We start from the raw sequence: 22744 nt of genomic DNA, 5'->3' as shown, positions 1-22744 counted from the left end.
CCTTCCCTTTATAACTCACTTATCCTCCGCCATTCCCAAGTCAAGGGTCATATATACTGACCCAATAGCATATCTTGAAAACTAGAGCCAATCAACAATTTTAAGCATCATTTTCGTTCTCAGTGACCCAGAATTAGTAAAGTTTGACTACATTTATTTCAGAAGCATTTTGGCTGTAGAGCAGTGTTATCTATGATATGGTTTGAAAACCCAGAACTCTGCCTGCTGAACAGGGACTTTAGCATCTGTGCCAGCCCCCCCCCCCCCTCTCCCCCACACACACACTACTTGATTTTGAGCTCCCCCCACCCCGTCATTCCAAAAGCAAAACTTGGACTTGCTTCTGCCACTCCTGTGAGTCCTCAAAAGTAGGTCTCTAAGTCACTTCCTCTTTATCTTTTCATGTTTGCTGCATAAAAAGTTTGCTTAACATAGTAATCAGGTAAATCAATTCCATCTTTTTTCTAATAACTAATATATCTTGTATTTTTCTTAACAGTGTAAGCCCAAGCTCTCGAACTCAACATATTCCTCTCTACACGTAAGTAAAGATTTAGCAACATTATGTATTTTTTCAGTTTTGATTTAATGCAATCAGCCCATTTGTCTCATCTTCCTAATGCAAGGTTTGCAGCTTGACTATTCTCGACTTATTCTTGGGTAACGCCACTGACTTCAGTGGAATTGCTTTCATTTACAATAGTGTGAGTTAAGAATGAGGCTCCATTGTGTCCTCATCTCAAAGGTATCATACTTTACTGTGGCACAGAATAAGCGTCAAAGAAAAAAATAGGGATGACAGATGTTTCTCACGTTACTTCCAGCTTTCCCGAAACTGATCACTGCACATATGTGATAGAGTTGTCCCTAATTATATGCTGCTGGTTCTGTGTGTTTGTTTTTGTCTTGGGACAGTACTGCACAAAGGATAGTTCATCTCCATGTATTTTCTTGTGGACCATTTTAATAAATAACTATAGATGTGGAGCTTGAAGTATGATTCAGCTGCCTCCGCCAGCTGTCTTATGAATAATGTATATGTCTTTGCTTTTCCTTTTTATCCAAACAGTGGCTGTATTGGTGCAGAGAATTTTGAAGACCTAGACAATGCCAGTGTAGATGTGATTACTCTTGGCAGTGTTCGAACTTCAAAACCTCGCTACACAAGAACTGCTCAGTATGTTGCCTCTATTACCTTGCTTTACTATAACTACTGCTGGAGTTCTAGTCATCTTGAAAAGAAGAAAAAGGCCCGAGGTCCTGGTCTTGCACAAGAAAGGACATAGGATTTTCCCTATCCTGAATGGAAGGACCTGTATGAGGGTCTGTTGCACAAGTGATATTGTTGGGTTTTAGGTACCAGAGGGTTTTCACTGTGTGGCTCATTGAGCACACCAAAGGCCATTACAGTCAAAGGAAAGATAGCCGTTGACTTCAATTGCCATTAGAGTACAACTTCACGGCACATGGATCAATGCATTTGAGCCAATATAAAGGACCATTCTGTCTGGATACATAAAATATAGTCACAGCAGCAGCTACAAGATGATGGGGGATTTTGCTAATAGGATTATCTTGTACAGTATGGCAAACTTTACCCTTCATGTTTGTGTTAGATTATATCTCCCACCTGCAGCCTAACCTATGAATAAATTCATTACAGAACCCTAGGGCTTGATTCTCCGTTGCTCTATTCCAATCTGGTGCTGAACAGTGCTACTCATTTTAGTAGAGTTGAAGTAGTGTAAAACTGGAATAACATTGGCCCTTCAGAAATTCAGAATAGATCTTTTTCCATCTTTCAGAAATTTGATGCTTTTTCAGACTTCTTGCTTTTTCTTTCTCTCACCTCTTTTTATTCATTATCCAAATTAGACTTCCTATGGTACAGTTATTCCTGAAACTGCTTTAATAAGCACTTCAGGAGAAAATGAAGTTAAGCAGAAGCTTCTGTTTTCATTAATTTACAATTCTATAGATGGGTTACTTTGGAAAAACATAAGTAAATTAGAGGCACCTCTCCACCTCATTAATTCCTGTGTTTCACCAAGTGTATATTCTGTTGGATAAGAATCATTATGGCAAATATCATACTGTATGTCTGCTTAATACCGTCACTCCTTTGCTGGCAGATATTAGGGTAATGAGATTGATTCCCTATGGAGGAGAAATGAGAGACGTGGATTCTGGGCATTTTCTTGTAACTATTTTACTCCTTTTCATGGAACGTTTAATTGATATTTTGCTAAATGACCTTGGCTTAAATATGTAAAGAAAAATATCTTTGTGATTGGAAAACATTTGTAGTAATGTAAGTTAAATATGTAAATTCATATCCATCTCTCAGTAGTGTGGTGTTATCCATGATACTAGAACATGTTTGTAATAGCCTACCCACAGTTGTCTGTCAAAAGGTGTAGACTACTTATGATAGTGCCTATACACCACTGTGTCTCTATAATGTGATATTTATGGTCCAGTGGCTATGGAACAATGTTTGGAGCCAGAAAACATTATATATAAGGGATTATATATTCCTTCCTTTGCAGTTGATCCACTAGGGAAAAACACTTAGGACCAGATTTACAAAGGTGACTTCAATGGAAGTTAGGACTTAACCTGCTTAGATGCTTTTGAAAATCCCACTATGCATATATCTGTGTGTTTAAGTGCCTAAGCACCTGTCTAAATCTGGCCAATAGAGCCTCGCCCACATCTAATGAGTCAATTGAAAGACTCCTCCCATTAATTTCAATGAAGTTTTGGATGATGGCCTCAGACCCAGTTTTTCACAAGTAGTTTCTACGTTTGGATGCTTCTGTTTTCAGGTTCCCAACTTTAGATATCACCGGCTTGATTTTCAGAGGGACTAAACATCCAGAACTCCAGTTGAAGTCAGTGGGAGCTGCAGGGAACTGCAGTGGGAGCTGCAGGCACACCGTACCCTTAAAACCAATTTCTAGGGCCAACATTTTCAAATTTTACTTTCCAAAGTTAGGGTCCCCAATCCAAAGTCCACTGAAGTCTTGAAGTATTTCTATTAATTTTAATGGGCTTCAGATAAGGCTGACGCTGAGCAATTCCCACTGATTAAAATAAGAGCTAGAAATTGGCCCTAGAAGTGCTCATCACTTCTGAAAACAGTCACTTATTAGGTGTCTAAATATGAATAGTTGTGCCTGATACTAAGTACCTGAGTTAAAAAAATTGACATAAGTGTATAAAGTTGGACACCTAATACTACTGCTAACTATTATCTTCCTAAAGCTGTAAACCTTTCAAGGCAAAGATTTCGTTTTTACCATACTTTCAATAAACATAACAGGATAAAATCCTGGGAGAAACAAGTATAAGAACTCAATAGTTTTGGAGAAGAATGTAGCAGTTTATGTACACTATCCCTCTGCATACATAGGATACATGGCTATATAGCTGTGTTCTTTTGTGACATGCACAGAATCACAATATTAAACAAATAAGTCAAATCACATCAGACTCATTTAATACGACGTCCTTAACAAAATCACTACAAGGAGATGTTGAATTTTCTGAGGCATACTACAAGGACAGCAATTTCTGGAATTTAACATTCCGTTTTTTCTGTGGGGGGGGAGGGTAGTAAGGAAAAGTCCAATCCTAAATTAGTATACAACTGACTATTACTGTGTTACATTGCAATATTAATGAACAAGTCCATAGATAGCAAAAAAAAAAAAAAAAAGGCATTGTTTCTGAATAATAAGTAGCAGTCCTAGAAATCTGTTTGCCATGGGGAAAAACACAGAATTTGCATTTTTACAGAGAATCTTTAGTTTTTACTTTTTGTGAAAAAATGAAAACATATTAACTAAATTTTACTGAAAGTTAGAGTGACCATATTTCCCAAAAAGAACAAGGAGTACTTGTGGCACCTTAGAGACTAACAAATTTATTTGAGCATAAGCTTTCGTGGGCTAAAACCCACTTCATCGGATGCATGCAGTGGAAAATACAGTAGGAAGATATATATACATGGAGAACATGAAAAAATGGGTGTTGTCATACCAACTGTATCGAGAGTAATTGATTAAGGTGAGCTATTATCAGCAGGAGAAAAACGACTGTAACGACTCTAATCACTACAAAAGTTTTTTTCTCCTGCTGATAATAGCTCACCTTAATCAATTACTCTCGATACAGTTGGTATGACAACACCCATTTTTTCATGTTCTCCATGTATATATATCTTCCTACTGTATTTTCCACTGCATGCATCCGATGAAGTGGGTTTTAGCCCACGAAAGCTTATGCTCAAATAAATTTGTTAGTCTCTAAGGTGCCACAAGTACTCCTTGTTCTTTTTGCTGATACAGACTAACATGGCTACCACTCTGAAACCTGTCATATTTCCCAAAGTGAAAACAGGATACTGCACAGGGCTGACCTGAGCTCCCCAGGACAGGGACTGACAGCCCAAGCCCCCACCAAATGTTGCTCTGTGCCCCCCTAATGGCAAAACTGGGCATTTGTCCCATTTGCTCTTTCCCAGTTTGCCAAAAAAGTCAAGTCGTCCGGGACAGGGCTTAAAAAGGAGACTGGCCTGGTCCAAAACAAGACGTTTGGTCATCCTAGTTCGACCGATACCTATATATATTGAGGCTAGGGAAACTAAAGTTCAGCATTTTATTTTAATCACAGAAAAATGCAGATTTTAATGGATTTTTTTACCAGAGAATTTTGTTTTTTTGTCACGGAAAACTGGGATCTCTGATGATAAGATTGAGTGTTGTAATACTAAACAAGTGATTACTAGCTTTGGCCACTAGATGTCCTCTGAGTTTGCAAAAGCTGTTTATATTCTATTAAATATATGATTTCCTTTTACTTACAGTATGAACTTGAAAATATTTTTTTTCTCTTTATGTCCTTCCTGAATTTTTCTTAAGCAGGCTGAGCTGGTCAGGCATTTATCTGGAAAGCTGGGGTAACACATAAAGGTGGTAAAACAAAAGAGGAACAAAATTTTTTTTGTGTACAGTTTCTCATTAGCTAGATCTTTTCTTTCTGTAGTTTTCAATGAACGGGGTAGTCCACATTTGTAAGGAAACCACAGGAGGTATATTTTTTGTGGTAAAAATAAGCTTTAAAAGTGTTCTCCCCTCTTCTGCAGAAAAGGCAAACTCCCATTGTCAGAGAGATGGGCCTGCATGACAGATTTCAGAACATATGCTAAACAAATGTCTAGAACAGGTGTGGGGATGGCTGGTTTTGTTGTGTTCTTTAGTAATCATTAGGTTCAGGCATCTCTATTAATTTAATACAGAATGTACATTACTTTAAATAGCACCAGGTGCTGCTACCCTTACTCACTCTGAGTAGCACCTTACTCTTCAGGTAGCCCTACTAATTTCAATGGGACTACTTGCAGAATAAGATGGTATTCCCGGTGATTAAGGGGATCAGAATCTGATCCCTACTATACACACCATATCCACTAAGCCTAAATAAAAGATGATAAATTTATAGATCTTAAGGGCAGAAGTGACCATTATGATCATTTAGTCCTTCCTTCTGCATAACACTGAATTTCATCCAATCTACATCAAACCCGTAACTGCTGGTTGAGTTGGAGCACAAAAGAATAGAAAATGGTATCCTGAAATACATTTTTTAAAACGTATGGTCACTATGTTAACCCTATGGGTATGTCCACACTGCAATAAATCACCCGTGGCTATCCCCATGTCAACTGATTCAGGCTCGCAGGGCTTGGTCTGCTGGGCTATAGAATTGCCGGCGGACATCCAGGTTTGGTCTGGAGCCCCGGCTCAGGGACCCTCACCTGTCACAGGGCCACAGAGCTCAGACTCAAGCCCAAGCCTGGACATCTACACTGCAGTTTTATGGCCTCGCAGCCTGAGCTCCACAAGCCCGTCAGCTGACATGGGCCAGCCGTGGGTGTTTTATTGCAGTGTAGACATACTCTTTGAAACTGAAGTGGCGGCACTGTCCAAATAAGCACCACGTTCCCTGCCCACATTCTGGGTCTGGGTTTTTTTCACTGCATTCAACAGCAGTTTATATAGTAAGTCACTTTCAATGTTTTGTTAATGACCAGCTGCAATTTCTGTGTCAAGCACTAAAGTGATGACATCACTTTCATATAGTGCTCTGGGGCAAGTTCATGTTCTTCCCCAGGCCCTGCAAGAAAGAATTTACAATAAGAGCAGTAACAAATCTGAAACTAGAACTTCAGGGGCCAACAGTGGGCCAGGTGGCAGAGACAAAGGGGAACAGAGAGGTGGTGAGCAGGTTGGTGTATTCCTCTTGGGCCTATCCATTCTCCCCTTTTGGGGAACAGAAAGCCATTTTTTTACTTTTAAAGGAATTAGAAAAAAACAAACTCTGGTCATTATTATTTGTACTGTGGTAATATCTAAGGACCCCAACCAAGAATGGGGGCTTATTGTGCAAAATGCTCTACATAGACATAGTATAGTCCCTGCCCTGAAGAGATTACTGTGTAGCCAGGAAATAGTCCTATTCCACTTTACAGATGGGGAACCAAGATGCAGAGATATTAAAGGATTTGGCTGAGTTGGACAGAGAATTTGTGGCAGACCCAGGAATCAGACCCACATTTCCTGAATCCCAGTCCAGTGCCTTAATCACAAGACTGTAATTCCTCTATAATTCTTTTTACAGCGTGGCCTGTTAGAAACTTGATTTAAAAAAGTATATTAAAAAATACAAATAAAGATACAGAGATGTATTTGTTCTTGTAAACCATTTTTTCCCTGTGTGAATCAGACACAAAATAATTAGTGGAACCCCACTCCCATATAAGAAACCTGTGACTCAGCCACAGATGCTAAACTTGTGAACCTATATTTATATTAATCAAAATCATATTTCTGGTCTGGCTCAGTGGCCTAGCATTATCAGTCTGTGTTGCCAAGAGAGAGACCTGGAAATTGATTTCTCAATGTAATCTCTTGCTCCTCGTCACCCAGTAAGAGATCCCGAATGGCAATGCACTGCATATCACCAGGCCAGCCCTGAGTAGGCCATTGTTAAGGACGTTTTGTTTGCAGATTCACTCCTGAGCTGGCTACAAACACATTGGGGTTGATCCACCCCTCCTCTTTCATCTTTATTACATTGGAACACATGTCCGAGGACTGGAAGCACCTAGGATTTTAAGAAACGGTGAAATAATGTAATTAGAGAAGCAAACGGGCAGACATAAAACTTTTCTCTGTATGTGGTAGTCAATTAAGCTTCCAAAGTAAATGTTCTGGTTATTTATTGCAAGCAGAGCCAGTCCAGCTTTTTTGCCGCCCCAAGCACTGAAGCGAAAAAAAAAAACACCAAAAAAAAGATAAAGCCGCGATCAGCGGCACTTCAGTGGTAGCCCTATCGTGCTGCTTCATTCTTCAGCGGCAAGTCAGCAACGGGTCCTTCACTCCGAGAGGGTCTGAGGGACCTGCCAAAGACCCGGATGTGCTGCCCCTTTCCATTGGTCGCCCCAAGCACCTGCTTCCTTCACTGGTGCCTGGAGCCAGTCCTGATAGCAGGTTTTCTATGTAATTTTACCCCCAAAAAAGTATGCCGGAAACACTAACACCATGGCTATTAGATCTGCTCTTTGTGTCTTGTCCCTCCCCGTCACTTTTGTCTGGCTTCCTCCTTCTCTCTGCACTTATCTCCCTACTTCCTGCTTTCATATTTGTTTTCTTTTCCTTCTTTTTATCTCTTCTCTGTGGCCACAATTCATCAAAGCACTTACACTCCTGCATAAGTCCTATTGTAGCTGATGGGATTTACACAGGTATGCAAGTGCTTTGTTTATAGGGATGGAATTGAGCACATGGTTATGTGCTTTGACGGATTGCGGCCTTTGTCATTTATTCTGAAGCTACTTTGGGGTTTGAAACAAACTGGACTAACTAGTTTGCTTGATTTTTTTTTATTTGTTTGTAAAAAATGAATAATGAAGCTGTTTTTGTACATTACATAGCTGGCCAAGTAGGAGAAGTTGTGGGTAATGAGATAATGAGAAAAGTGGACTGTGGTGCAGATTTTCAAAATAAATCAACAGCTACAGTTAGGGCCAGATTTCCAAAAGAATTCAGTATGCTGGATGCTTGTAGGGTGCAACTATTATGAAGAACTGGCCCCAAGTGTCACAATTCATAGATTCATAGATTCTAGGACTGGAAGGGACCTCGAGAGGTCATCGAGTCCAGTCCCCTGCCCGCATGGCAGTACCAAATACTGTCTAGACCATCCCTGATAGACATTTATCTAACCTACTCTTAAATATCTCCAGAGATGGAGATTCCACAACCTCCCTAGGCAATTTATTCCAGTGTTTAACCACCCTGACAGTTAGGAACTTTTTCCTAATGTCCAACCTAGACCTCCCTTGCTGCAGTTTAAACCCATTGCTTCTGGTTCTATCCTTAGAGGCTAAGGTGAACAAGTTTTCTCCCTCCTCCTTATGACACCCTTTTAAATACCTGAAAACTGCTATCATGTCCCCTCTCAGTCTTCTCTTTTCCAAACTAAACAAACCCTATTCTTTCAGCCTTCCTTCATAGGTCATGTTCTCAAGACCTTTAATCATTCTTGTTGCTCTTCTCTGGACCCGCTCCAATTTCTCCACATCTTTTTTAAAATGCGGTGCCCAGAACTGGACACAATACTCCAGCTGAGGCCTAACCAGAGCAGAGTAGAGCCAAAGAATGACTTCTCGTGTCTTGCTCACAACACACCTGTTAATACATGAGATCTGTTGGCTGCTGGTCTGGCTATGGGATTTGTGCTCCTAAATTCCTTAGCTGCTTTTGAAACCCACCCTCCCAATAAATAAAAAGAAAATGATAAGAACATAAGAATGGCCAGACTGGGTCAAACCAATGATCCATCTAGCCCAGTATCCTGTCTTCTGACAGTGGTCAGTGCCAGTTGTTTCAGAGGGAATGAACAGAACAGGGCAATTATCAAGTAGTCCATCCCCTGTCATCCCATCCCAGCTTCTGGCAGTCAGAAGTTAGGGACACCCAGAGCATGGGGCTGTGATCTGGACCATCTGGGCTAATAGCCATTGATGTACCTATCCTCCTTGAAATTTTTTTTCTATCCAGTAAAATTTTTTGCCTTCACAACATCCCATGGTAACAAGTTCCACAGGTTGACTGTGTGTTTTATGAAAAAGTACTTCCTTTTGTTAGTTTAAAACCTGATGCCTGTTAATTTCATTGGTGACTCCTGGTTCTTGTGTTATGTGAAGGGGTAATTAACACTTCCCTGTTCACATTCTCCACACCATTCATTATTTTATAAACCTCAATCACATCCCCCCAGTCATCTTTTTTCTAAAAGGAATAGTCCCAGTCCTTTTAATCTCTCCTCACATGGAAGCTTTTCCATACCCTAATCATTTTTATTGTCCTTCTCTGTACTTTTCCCAGTTCTAATATATCTTTTGTTAGATGGGGCAACCAGAAATGCGCGTAGTATTCAAGATGTGAACGTACCATGGATTTATATAGTGGCATTTTTCTATTTTCTGTCTTATAGTCTATCCTTTTCCTAATGGTTCCTAACATTTTGTTAGCTTTTTTTGACTGCCACTGCACATTGAGCATATGTTTTCCGATAACTATCCATAATGAGTCCAAGATCTCTTTTTTTGAGTGGGAACAGCTAAATTAGACCCAATCATTTTGTATGTATATTTTTCAGTGTGCATTACTTTGCACTTATCAAAATTTAATTTCATCTGCAATTTTGTTATCCAGTCACCTAAGTTTGTAAGATCACTTTGTAATTCTTTGCATTCAGCTTTGGACATAACTATCCTGAGCAATTTTGTATCATCTGCAAATTTTACCCCCTTTTCCAGATCATTTATGAATATTATAAGTAATGACACAATTAATTTTCTTGTTTATTAACAAAAAATATTTTATTCAAAAATGCATAATAAGGTTAATTTTCAATACCAAGAGAAAACTCTGTTCTAACTTTAGCACATGGATTCATGACTCCACCTCACTCTGTTTATTTAAATGTCTTTATAGATCTTTTTCTCCTCCATGTACCAGCCACCAGCTTTTTCCTTTATCTGACCTCTTCCCCCATCAGCTGCTGCAATGAGATTATGGTCTAAGTGATATTTTAGTTCTGCAGGTGTTCTAGGGGTCAATGGAAAAAACTCCCACACTGCTGATGGGGATTTCCTCTGTAGCATTCATGTGGGGGGCACCAGTAAACGCTTGGTGTGACAGACACTGCATGAACAACTCTTTTTATTCCTGGCACGGCTGTAACTCACTAATGCATGGTGTAGTAACACTTAGTAAATTCCAACTTACATAACAAAGTTTCTTAAAGTGAAAGCTAACAGATCTCCTGAAATGGCAGCTTTAATGCTGCATCTGTCTCGTACTCTCTGTCTCACTATTTTTGTACCTTACATATTGTAACAAACATAACTTTCTGTTATTCACTCTGCTCCATATCACAGCCTCCTGAAACTACACAGCAGTCAGGACAGAACTCAAATTCTCTTGCTTCAAAGCACTGGCCCCTGTCTCCTGAACTAAATAAGATTCTCTGGCAGTCATTAACAATATAAGGCCTGTGACAAATAGATCAGCAATTTTCATTCCATTCAGTAGAGGGCAGTGCTACATGCATTCACTCACGCACTCACACCCACACGCTGTTTAACTAACATTTAATACTTTCTACTTAGCAGCACTTTTCAAGTGTTAACTAATAAATCTCCTTAACACTTCTGTCCAGTAAGAGTTAACTTCATTTCCTCCATTTTCATATCTGGAAAATAAGTATAAGTGACTCACTCAAGGCCACAGATGATGTTGGTGTCAGAAGCAGAATTAGCTCTTAGAAGACCCACTCCTGCAAGCTCTTGTTTGCAGTGGGAGCTCTGTATATGCAGTGTCTAAAGGACAAAGCCCCAGGAGTTCCAAGTCCTGCATTCAAACCATTCACCTCCCATAATTTATATTCCCTTTCTTTGTAGCTGTTCCTCCGAGTTTATCAGCACCCTTACTGTCAGTGCCCCAAACACACTGAGCCAGATTATGATCTCACATATGATCTTAGTTGTGTTACTCCAACTCTACATATGGGTTGAGATCAGCCTCTAGCTCATTGTTTTCATGTGTCCCTTAACCATCTTCAAGTCATAACAGAAACGTCATAGACCATAATTAGATAGACATAGGGTCTTCCAACGTCTTGCACCTTGTGTATTCATTTACTAGAACTGGTAAGAAGTTTTCCGAGTAACATCTTTTTCATCAGAAAATGACAATTTGTCAAAACTGAAACTGTCGCGGGAAAGGGTTCGTTTTGATGAATCTCCCAATTCAAAAAAGTATTGGGTTCAAAATTATCAAAACGTCCTGTTTTAACATTTTCAAAATGAAAAGTTACATTTTTCTGTTCAAAACTATTTTTTGTTTCAAGATTTTAGTTCGTGTATACTATATTTGACCCAATCCAGGGTTTTTTCAGATTATTGGTTTGTGAACATTTTTGAGATTTAGAACTTTTCCCTCCATTTTGGGATGGGAAAAATTTTGAACTCTTGAAAACTCTTGAAAACTCTCACAGGAAAACTGTTTCCCACCCAGCTCTATCATTTACACTAGAGCAAAGTGAGTGTGCAATACTACTAAATCAAAATATCCCATTTGTTTATGGTAGTGTTTTTCATCCGCTTTTCACCATTGTAACTAAAAGAAGGAGTAAGAAGCTGTGGGAGCTCTTCCCTGCTTTAAGAGCAGTGTATATTGATCATTTAGTACTCGCTGTGAAAGATTACTCTTTTACAGAAGTTTTTGTTTTGCAGGGAGAGTTAACAATGATCATGAACGTGTTTACCACTCAAGCTAAAGCACAGGGAACTAAAACCTACATTTTCAAAAGTGATTAATCATTCTGAGTGCCTCAGTTTTCAGGTGCCCAACTTAAACCACTTTCTGATTTTCAGAGAACCATTACCCAGCACTTCATGATAATCAGGCCCCTTAAAAGTGTCTCAAAATGGGCACCCACAAGTGGATGCACCCAATTTCTGTTTGAAATCTTAGGCCTTGTATAACTTCAATTGCTTATGCGTTGAATATGGTGGAGGCTTGTTTTGTTTTTTGTGGGGAGTGAGGGCTGCTAGTGTAATAACAAGGAAGCATCTGAGCAAGATGAGAGAAACGTCATGGTGACAGAAAGATAACTTGATGACGAGAAGCTTAACCACAAAGAGTGTTGTATGTTGCCAGCTGTAGCCTGGTACTCAGTTGTTTTTTTCAGCAGAGATGATCTGGTTCAACATCTCGGCAAAGAAAACACAAGAGAACTAGACAGCATGATCCAAAAACAAAAACCAAAGGGGTATTTTTTTAACCTCAGTCTCTTCTACCTTATCACACGCATAACCGCAGCACATTTCTGCATCCCTTCTTCAGGCTCCCATGAGGGCAGCTGGTTAACGTAGTATAAGGTTTCTTAGTATCCTGGTACTTTTAGCTTCTCTTTACACAGCCTCCTCCTCTTTCAGTGTAACATCCTTCAGCATGCTATGAAGTATGTTAACTGTGTGAATCACTTCTAAAAGGCAGACAACAATCTAGAACAAATCTGAATCTGGGACTGTCTCTTGCACTCATTTTGCTGTTTGTATGTCACATTTGGACATTCATGTTGCTTTTCTCTTATCTTCTTTCCAAGGAAAATATGTTAGTGAAAGAAATTAAATTGTGTAACTAGCTGTGCTAGGTTAGGTGGTTTTGCAAGCTTTAAAGGTCAGAAGATTTTATAAATCAGATGCTTCACAATGCATAATGAGACTCAGATGTCCACACTATTATACAGTTGTTATGTGAGTTAATTTCAACTAGCCTTATGATATATTGCAAGATATTAAGAGATTTCATGCAATGGCCCAAATTCTCTGTCGCACTGGTGCAATTCCATAGAAGTCATTAGGGTTTCATTCTATAACTGAGAGTCTAATGAGGAATTCTCATATGATATCTTATTACAGTAGAACCTCAGAGTTATGAACACAGAGTTACTAACTGACTGGTTAATCACACCTCATTTGGAACCAGAAGGACACAATCAGGCAGCAGAGACAAAAAAAAAAAAAAAAGAATATCCAATATAGCAGCGGTTCTCAAACTGGGGTCCGCCGACCCCTGGGGGTCTGGGAGGTTACTCTAGGGGGTCTGTGAGTAATGTCCAGCTCCAGGGTATCCATGAGTCATGTCTGGGACCGCCTGCCCCACTGATCAACTCCTCCCCCTCCCTCCCAGTGCCTCCTTAACACCGCAGAACAGCTGTTCAGTGACATGCAGGAGGCACTGGGAGGGAGACGGAGGTGCGGGGACAGGGCACACTCAGGGGAGGGGGCAGAAAGAAGTGGGGCGGGGGTGAAACCCTGGGGGAAGGAGTGGAGTTGGGGCTGGGGCTGAGCTTGGGGCTGAGCGGGGATTGAGCACCCCCTCGGGGAAAATTAGACACCAGCTTCTGGGTCCATGAAAATTTTTAAATCAAAATGGGGGTCCTCGGGTTGCTAATGTTTGAGAACCGCTGCAATATAGCACTGTGTTAAATGTAAACTACTAAAATTAAAGGGAAAGTTTTAAAAAAATTGATAAAGTAAGGAAACTGTTTCTGTGCGTGTTTCATGTAAATTAAGATGGCTAAAAGCAGCATTTTTCTTCTGCATAGTAAAGTTTCAAAGCTGCATTAAGTCAATGTTCAGTTGTAAACTTTTGAAAGAGCAACCATAACATTTTGACCAGTTACAAACATTTCAGAGTTCTGAACAACCTCCATTCCTGAGATGTTCGTAACTTTGAGGTTCCAATGTAAGTATCACATCATCGGGGTAGTAAAATTCCAATCACAGTCAGATTAAAAATAGTCCTGATGGACCAAATGATCAGAGATAGCTAAATGCATGTGTTTGCACAAATGTACCCATTATACTTACAAAACCTATATTTGAATACACACATTAGATATTTTCACGTGCAAATAGGTATGTGTATGTGCAATTGCCTGGTCTGCACATAACCAGGTCATTGTCCATTTGTCCACGAAAAGACAGAGTTTTGCACACACACCCCTTTTTAACTGTTTCAGAAAATGTGCCCTAATATGTCGGAGCATGGCAAAGGGGATAAGAAAAAAAAACTCATGGAAGGTCCCTTAGAGCCATGGGCAGCTAGATATAACATAGAAGACCCCCAAAACTACTCCTGTGTAATACTGTTGACCAGATCAGCATACCATCAGCCAGTGGATCTGAGTGGGCATGACATAAAATCCACCATTCCCCTCCAATGTTCCTATGCTGAGCTTAGCTAGACCAGAGGATTGAATCTCTTGTGTGACAAATGAATTTTCCAACAAATCCATCATGTTTTATCTCTGTATCACATACTCTATAGATACAGCATTCTAACATTATCTCTACTCCAATGAGAAATTAGAGTAACAAATTGCCTAGGTACACAGCCAAAGAATTATTTAATAAACCACCTCTCCCATAAGTCGATTCTTGCATCCTGCACTGAATTTATCTTAAAGGAATTTCTGGTCACTGTACTGAAAATTAATAGCTATGTACTATCTCACACTCCAAGATTTATTTTTCTAGGGAGCACATGGGTGTCAGAAAGTACCTTGGAAGCAATTCGTAAATGGGCATTGTTGTTATTTGCAGAATGCACGAGCCCACAAAAGGGTGACATTTGCAAGCTTTACAGTCCCTTGTACTTAGCTGAGTCACAGGCTGAAACAGCTTGTCATGAAAGACTTGTCGGCTTGTGTATGGGCAGTCTGGGTAAATCTATAGTTCAATGGTTACCTATTTTGAGCTGGCAAAACAGGAAATAGTTAACTGCTGATGCCAATAGTTGGTTGTTCCTAATTCTATATCATATCAAAATTGACATTTTTTAAACTATGCACAGGCTCCCTCTCTAATCTCACATGTCTTTATTCCTCCAGCTCTCTTTCAACCTGCTTCTCTCTTCTCCAGGGTCGGCTCTAGCTTTTTTGCCGCCCCAAGCACGGCAGGCAGGCTGCCTTCAGCGGCATGCCTGCGGGAGGTCCCCAGTCCCGCGGATTCGGCGTACCCATCGCCGAATTACTGCCAAATCTGTGGGACCAGCGGACCTCCCGCAGGCGTGCTGCCGAAGGCTGCCTGACTGCTGCCCTCGCAGGGACTGGCAGGGCACCCTCCACGGCTTGCCGCCCCAGGCACGCTCTTGGAGCACTGGTGCCTGGAGCCGCCGCTGCTCTTCTCTCCTTCCCTTTCCAATAATTCTTGCCATTTATTTCAGAGTGGTAGCCCTGTTAGTCTGTATCAGCTAAAAGAACGAGGTGTACTTGCTGCTGCATTCCAGGCATTGGTTGCATCCAAAGAAGTGAGGTTTTTACCCACGAAAGCTTATGCCCAAATAAATCTGTTAGTCTTTAAGGTGCCACCAGACTCCTTGTTGTTTTTGTAGATACAGACTAACACGGCTACCCCCTGATACTTGAGGTGTACTTGTGGCACTTTATAGACCAGGGTAGGCAACCTATGGCACTTGTGCCGAAGGCAGCACAGGAGCTGATTTTCAGTGGCACTCACACTGCCCGGGTCCTGGCCACTGGTCCAGAGAGCTCTGCATTTTAATTTAATTTTAAATGAAGCTTCTTAAACATTTTAAAAATCTTATTTACTTTACATACAATAGTTTAGTTATATATTATAGACTTACAGAAAGAGACCGTCTAAAAACATTAAAATGTATTACTGGCACGCAAAACCTTAAATTAGAGTGAATAAATGAAGATTCGGTACACCACTTCTGAAAGGTTGCTGACCCCTGTTATAGACTAACAAATTTATTTGGGCATAAGCTTTCGTGGGTTAAAACCCACTTCATCGGATGCATGCAGTGGAAAATACAGTAGGAAGATATATATACATATATAAAAAATGGGTGTTGCCATACCAATTATAACTAGATTAATCAATTAAAGCAGGCTATTATCAGCAGGAGAAAAACAACTTTTGTAGTGATAATCAGGATGGCCCATTTCCAACAGTTGACAAGAAGGTGTGAGTAACAATAGGGGAAAAAATTAGCATGGGGAAGTAGTTTTTACTTTGTGTAATGACACATCCACACCCAGTCTTTATTCAAGCCTAATTTAATGGTGTCCAGTTTGCAAATTAATTTCAGTTTCTGCAGTTTCTCGTTGGAGTCTATTTTTTAAGTTTTTTTGTGGAGAATTGCAACTTTTAGGTCTTTAATTGTGTGACCAGGGAGGGTGAAGTGTTCTCCTACTGGTTTTTGAATGTTATAATTCTTGACGTCTGGTTTGTGTCCATTTATTCTTTTGCATAGAGACTGTCCGGTTTGGCCAATGTACATGGCAGAGGGGCATTGCTAGCATGTGATGGCATATATCACATCGGTAGATGTGCAGGTGAACGAGCCTCCGATGGTGTGTCTGATGTGATTAGGTCCTATGATGGTGTCCCTTGAATAGATATGTGGACAGAGCTGGCAACGGGCTTTGTTGCAAGGATAGGTTCCTGGGTTAGTGTTTTTGTTGTGTGGTGTGTGGTTGCTGGTGAGTATTTGCTTCAGGTTGGGGGGCTGTCTGTAAGCAAGGACTGGTCTCTCTCCCAAGATCTGTGAGAGTGAGGGATCGTCCTTCAGGATAGGTTGTAGATCCTTGATGATGCGCTGGAGAGGTTTTAGTTGGGGGCTGAAGGTGATGCTAGTGGCGTTCTGTTACTTTCTTTGTTGGGCCTGTCCTGGAGTAGGTGACCCTGGAGTGAGTATTTTTTTGGCTCTGTCAATCTGTTTCTTCACTTCAGCAGGTGGGTATTGTAGTTTTAAGAACGCTTGATAGAGATCTTGTAGGTGTTTGTCTCTGTCTGAGGGATTGGCGTAAATGTGGTTGTATTTAGGAGTTGATCTTTCAATTGTGCTCCTATATAGCTAGAACTCTTTCCTCAGGCCCTTTGAAAACTTCCCTTTTCTCTTTATCATTGACTGTCAGTGTATTTAATTTTGTATGAATTATCTAATAATATACAAAGGCTCAATCCTGCCAGGTATTGAGTACTCTTGCCCATCCAGCAAAACATTTAAGTAAGTGCTTATCTTTAAGCAAGTAAGTAGTCCTAACCAAACTACCTATGTACTTCAACTTAAACATGTGCTTAAATTTTTGATGGATTAGGCCATAATCCAGAATGGATTCCCTGGATCATATTGTATCATTGCACATATTTGTTTCTTTTCTTTATATGGGTAGCTAAATAAGATTAAATTAAAGACAGTACAAATTCAGATGTTATATTCAATTTTTATAATAATATACATCTAACATCTTAAACTGCTTGTATAAGAAAAAAATGTATTGATGGTTCAATGCTTTGTATCCAATAGAACAGGAGCAAGGTATATTTTTATTTTTAGGAAAATCACCCAGAATAATATACCAGAAATCATACCTGAAATTTACAAAACTGTAGAATTGTTGTAGGATTTTGGTTTTCAAACTGGAGGGTTCCCCTTCTTGGGGGAGGGGGCAGTGGGGCACAAGGAGGTTAATGGGGCACTGAAGGACCTGACTAGTTATGGATTTTTTTCTTGTTTCTTCAAAATATTGTTGATAAAATAAGAATATGTTTCACTAGCTGAGTCTCCAGCTCCTGCCAGGCTGGAAGGATGAGGAGGAGGAAGGGTACAAGGAGTGAGGGGGGAGTGGTCTCTTCCTGTGCATAGAGTGGGTGTGGCTCAATCAAGCTCATTCATCTCTTCAGAAGCTGATGTGCATGGGTCCCCTTGGGAGGTCGTTTCGCCCTGCCAGCACAGGCTCTTGCTCATGCATGCTGGGGATTGTGCCAGGGCCAGAAAAGCCTGCAGCCTGTCAGTGACACTAGGGGCACAAGGAGGGGGTGAAGCCCAGCTGTCTGTGTCCTGCTGGGATCACCCACCTGGAGCATGTATCTGACAAGGGATGCTGGCGGGCTGGAATTCCAGACCCCAGGCATCCATGGAAATACTGTTTCTTAGAAAGAGGGGGCCGCACATGTGACATGAATCTCGAAAGCACAGGGAGCATTCAGCAAAGAAAAGTTTGAGAACCTCTGTTGCAAGAAATTTGGGCATAGGCCAAAAATTGCAGACTGAGCTACCTAAAGAACGTCACCTAAGTGCCATGTTTGAAATTGGGACCTAAATCCCATCTAAAATGTAACCCATGTTTGAAATATTGGCCTTAGTGCTTTTGTGAACTACTTGTTCTAGTTCTTTCCTCTTGATGAAATGTTGTTCTTGGTCATGAGGAGTGTACAGACAATCAAAGAAAACCCATCGTTTCAAAACAAGATGAGAAACGCTGGCCTCTGTAATCCAAATTGAGCTTATGGGCCAGATCTTCAGGTGGTGTAAATTATTGTGGCTTCGTTCATATCAAAGAAGCTATGACAATTTACACCAGTTGGGGATCTGGCCCGGTGCTTCCACGCAATAGACTATCACACGCTTACACTCTGTATCACCTATCCACCTTGGATATAGAAACACAAGCTAGTGGTTTTACAGCTGTCTGTGATTGATTATTTCAAGCCTGTACTCATTTAATTTAGTCCTTTCCTGCCCTTCCCCCTTTTAACTTTTTCCTTTAGCACTCCAAATATCCCTGGATACACTGGCAAGGTTCATTGGACAGCAACCCACCCGGCAAATTCTAATCTTCCATCAACATCCCCATCAATAATTGCACAAATGCATGGGTAAGTAAGTGTAAGGCGTATTACTCAATTTGTTCAGATACATTAGAGGAAAAGTCCTAATTATAGTTATTTAATTAAAGAACAATTAAATTTGAAGCATGACATTTCCTTGGTTTAAAGAAAAATATTGTGAGTCAAATCCAATCACGTGGCTGCCAAGACAATCTAAGATCATTCCTGGTTTTCATGATTCCTTTTAAGCTTACCACAGGAATTCATTAAAATTAATGTTGAGGTTAACCAGGAGTCCTAAAATATTGATTGTTTCCATGTTATGTCATTGGATATGTTGGCTAGATTATGACTCCTGTGATTATGTTTTGATAGAGATCTGTCTGTTCTGGAATTTTTTGGACTATATTACATTTAATAATGCCAAATATGAGGTTGCATTTTGTTGGGGGGGTCTGAAGCCCTCAAGACATGGATGCTTTCCTCACAGAAAATTGTTACAAATTGTCATCACTCTGTGTTCCCCTTCTATATCAGGTTCATCACTGCAGTAGCTGAGCGCCTTACCAAACATTTTCATTGTAAAAGTCCCTCCTGTGATTCTGTATCCTGCTTTCCTCCCCAGAAGCAGCTGGACAATTATTTAATAATTATTTGTTGTCGTCTCCCCTATATGCTTTTGTATTGCCCCTTTAGATCATTGACTATTTTTCCCCGATAGTGATGTAGGACTTCATGATGACATTGAAGCATCCACTAATTTCTAAGACATTCATCTTTTAAACACTCTTTTATTTTGATTAGTTTTAAGACAATATACATTCTGTACCACCAGTACAAGTTTTGGGGAGCTGACTGGCTTTTAAAGAATTCCTCTGTCGAAGCAGTTCATGACTAAGTGCGACATACTGGCACACTCTCCTGATACCTCTGCCTTTTTCTTATGTGGCTGTACTGGGAAAATAGGCATTTTTCTATAATAGCAGTTTGCAAGTTACCAAGATTGAAAATACACAACCAGGTCTTTGAGATTTTATAGGCTAATCGAGCTGAACTCAATCAGCTTGCTGTAAGACCAAGTTACTTTTAAATGTCACACACATGGATGCTGATGTGCCTCTGCAGAGATCACTGGCAGCATTCAGACAAATACCAAATTTCGAGAGCAAAGAATCAGGTGCAAATGCGATCTGAGAAAGTAAAATATGTCTGTTATTTCCTTTGACTTTCTGCAGGGTTATCATGCAAATGCAGTAAGCAGTGCAACTAAGCATTTCTCTGGTTCTACAATTGAACTTTACTCATTAAAAATAGGGACAAAATTTGTCATGACATTTTGCAAAAATTAATCCATATGGCAGGGCATGGATTTTTTTTTCTGTAATGCATAAAAGAATTCTTGTCCTGTGCTAATGGGGTCTTTCTGGAAACGAGGCAGAGTCACAGGGCTTTCGTAAGGGGAGTGTGTGTGAGAAAGACAGAGAGAGAGAGAGTATAAACAGGCACTGTGGACTAGATTCTGTTACCATTACTCATACAGAGAAGTACCTTTCCCTTTGAGTAAATAACATATATTTTACTTTTAGTGGGACTACTCATGGAGTGAGATACTATTCACTATGAGTTAAGATGGCAGAATATAGCCTTATATTTGAAACTGCTGTATTAAAAACAAAAATGCAGATCCTACGAGTACTCAAGAATTGGTCAGCACAGTACATATTGGAGAATAGCACATACGGTTTCATCCTGCACCTTTTGAAGTTAATGGCAAAAGACCCACTGATTTCAGTGGTGCAGGATGAGGCCATTAATGACCAGTGATGAAGAGGTGAATTCTGGTATTCCTGGGTCCGATCACTCTAACCAGGAAATGGAGTGTATTTTTTAATAGACCCGTATTCTCCTTTTGTGGGGAGGTTATCTCATCCTCTTATTGCTTTCATGGATGATGATCCATTTTGTTCCTATATTTTGGTCTTTATGGACTCCTCTTATTGTAACACTATTGATATGTAGGACTCTCGGTGATGGATATCTTTGTAGCGACCTCATTTGACATGTCAGCACTGTATATTCATTGTTCTGTAACTCCCACTTAGAGACATTTAAGAGCAACATAGGAGATTACTGTAGTCTTCATACTTTTTACATGAACGTTCATTAAACTATCAGCTATGGACAGACCAGGCAATATTCTAGACAACTTCTGCACCTCATTTAATTTGAATAGAGATGCACAATATCTGGAGTGAAATTCTTCTGCTGAAATCAATAGGGTCCCATGGGCTATACAACAGCACAAAATTGTCCTTTCATCTTTGAACATGAATATCATTCTTTTATAAATAAAGTATTTATTATTATTATTTGAGTGGTGCTCAGATACTGTGGTGTTGGGTGATACATAATTTCAATGTCTTTCAGTGCAATTGAAATATGGGAGCTGAATACTGCATTAGAAATATTTTGTTGAGACATGATCTACAAGAGAATGTTACAGAGAATTTAGAAAGTTTTTGTTTTGCAACTTTTAATGTTTGAAATATCTGTCCATAGCCATTCATCAAATAAAAATCCACATGGAATACATAGTGTGGTACAAATATGATGATCTTATCATTACAGTAGAATCTCAGAGTTATGAACACCTCGATAATGGAGGTTGTTCGTAACTCTGAAATGTTCATAATTCTGAAGAAAACGTTCTAGTTGTTCTTTCAAAAGTTTACATCTGAACATTGACTTAACACAGCTTTGAAACTTTACTATGCACAAGAAAAATTCTGCTTTTAACCATCTTAATTTAAATGAAACAAGCACAGAAACAGTTTCCTTACCTTGTCAAATCTTTTTAAAAAAACTTTCCCTTTATTTCTTTAGTAGTATACATTTAGCACTGTTCAGTACTGTGTTTGTTTGTTTGTTTTTTGGTCTCTGCTGCTGCCTGATTGTGTACTTCTAGTTCCAAATGATGTGTGTGTGGTTGACTGGTCAGTTCATAACTCTGGTGTTCATAACTCTGAGGTTCTACTGTATAAGCCTTCTTATCTTTTCAACACAGGGTTGCCACTAATTTTGTTTAAATAAGTAGTAAACTCATAATTGAGTGTGCCTAGCATTTGATTGCTTTTGGAGAGAAGGATTGGTTCCTTTCAGCATGCTGTTTGTAAGATTTTGAGCATGTGGCGCTTTGTAAGGGCAGGAAAGAGAGCTTTAAAAAAGAGGAGAATGGATTTGTTTTGGGAAGTGCACAAGAGGTAAAGTAGGATTTAAAAGACATAGAATCACATTCTTCTCTGATTTACACCCATTGAAATCTGTGAGGTTATACAAGTGTAAATAAAGGCAGAATTTGACTCACTCATGTGTATGTGTGGTAGGTATCCCATAGGTATATACCAGGAGTGGCCAACCTGTGGCTCTTCAAAGGTTAATATACGGCTCCTTGCATAGGCACTGACTCGGAGGCTGGAGCTACAGATGCTAACTTTCCAAGGTGCTGTGGGGTGCTCACTGCTCAACTCTCTGTTCTACCCCAGGTCCTGCCACCACTCCACCCCTTCCCCCAAGACCCCTGCTCCTTCCCCCAAGCATGCCATGCCCTCTCTCCTCCCCCCTCCTCACCAGAGCCTCCTGCACACTGCAAAACAGCTGATTGTGGCTGGCGGGAGGCATGGGGAGGGAAGAGGAGGGAAGGGGAGGCGCTGATTGGCGGGGCTGCTGGTGGGCAGGAGGCGCTGGGGGCTGGAGGGGAGTAGCAGATGGGGGGTTGTTGTCATATTACTCTGGCTCTTTAGCAATGTTCATTGGTAAATTCTGGCTGCTTTTCAGGCTGGCCACCCCTGGTATATACAACATAACATAAATTAATTCTGCTATGGAAAATATGGGAAAGCAGTAACAAATCTTGGTATTCTCAGTGAAAGCAAATGTTCACTGCTTATGAATTTTCTC

General features: G+C 40.2%; 1 protein-coding gene across 1 annotated transcript in view; it reads left to right on the top strand.

The window, feature by feature from the left end:
- Positions 1–22744, top strand: part of SPATA48 (spermatogenesis associated 48) — a 48548-nt gene that overhangs the window by 25537 nt on the left and 267 nt on the right. Inside the window, exons 6-8 of the mRNA XM_054020009.1 lie at positions 500–541; positions 1070–1177; positions 18728–18835. Coding sequence (XP_053875984.1) covers positions 500–541; positions 1070–1177; positions 18728–18835 — 258 coding nt within the window. The remainder of the gene's footprint in view (positions 1–499; positions 542–1069; positions 1178–18727; positions 18836–22744) is intronic.

The sequence above is a fragment of the Malaclemys terrapin genome, chromosome 2, assembly GCF_027887155.1.
Source record: "Malaclemys terrapin pileata isolate rMalTer1 chromosome 2, rMalTer1.hap1, whole genome shotgun sequence".
NCBI classification, from domain to species: domain Eukaryota; kingdom Metazoa; phylum Chordata; order Testudines; family Emydidae; genus Malaclemys; species Malaclemys terrapin.
This window is presented reverse-complemented; position numbering and strand designations above follow the sequence as displayed.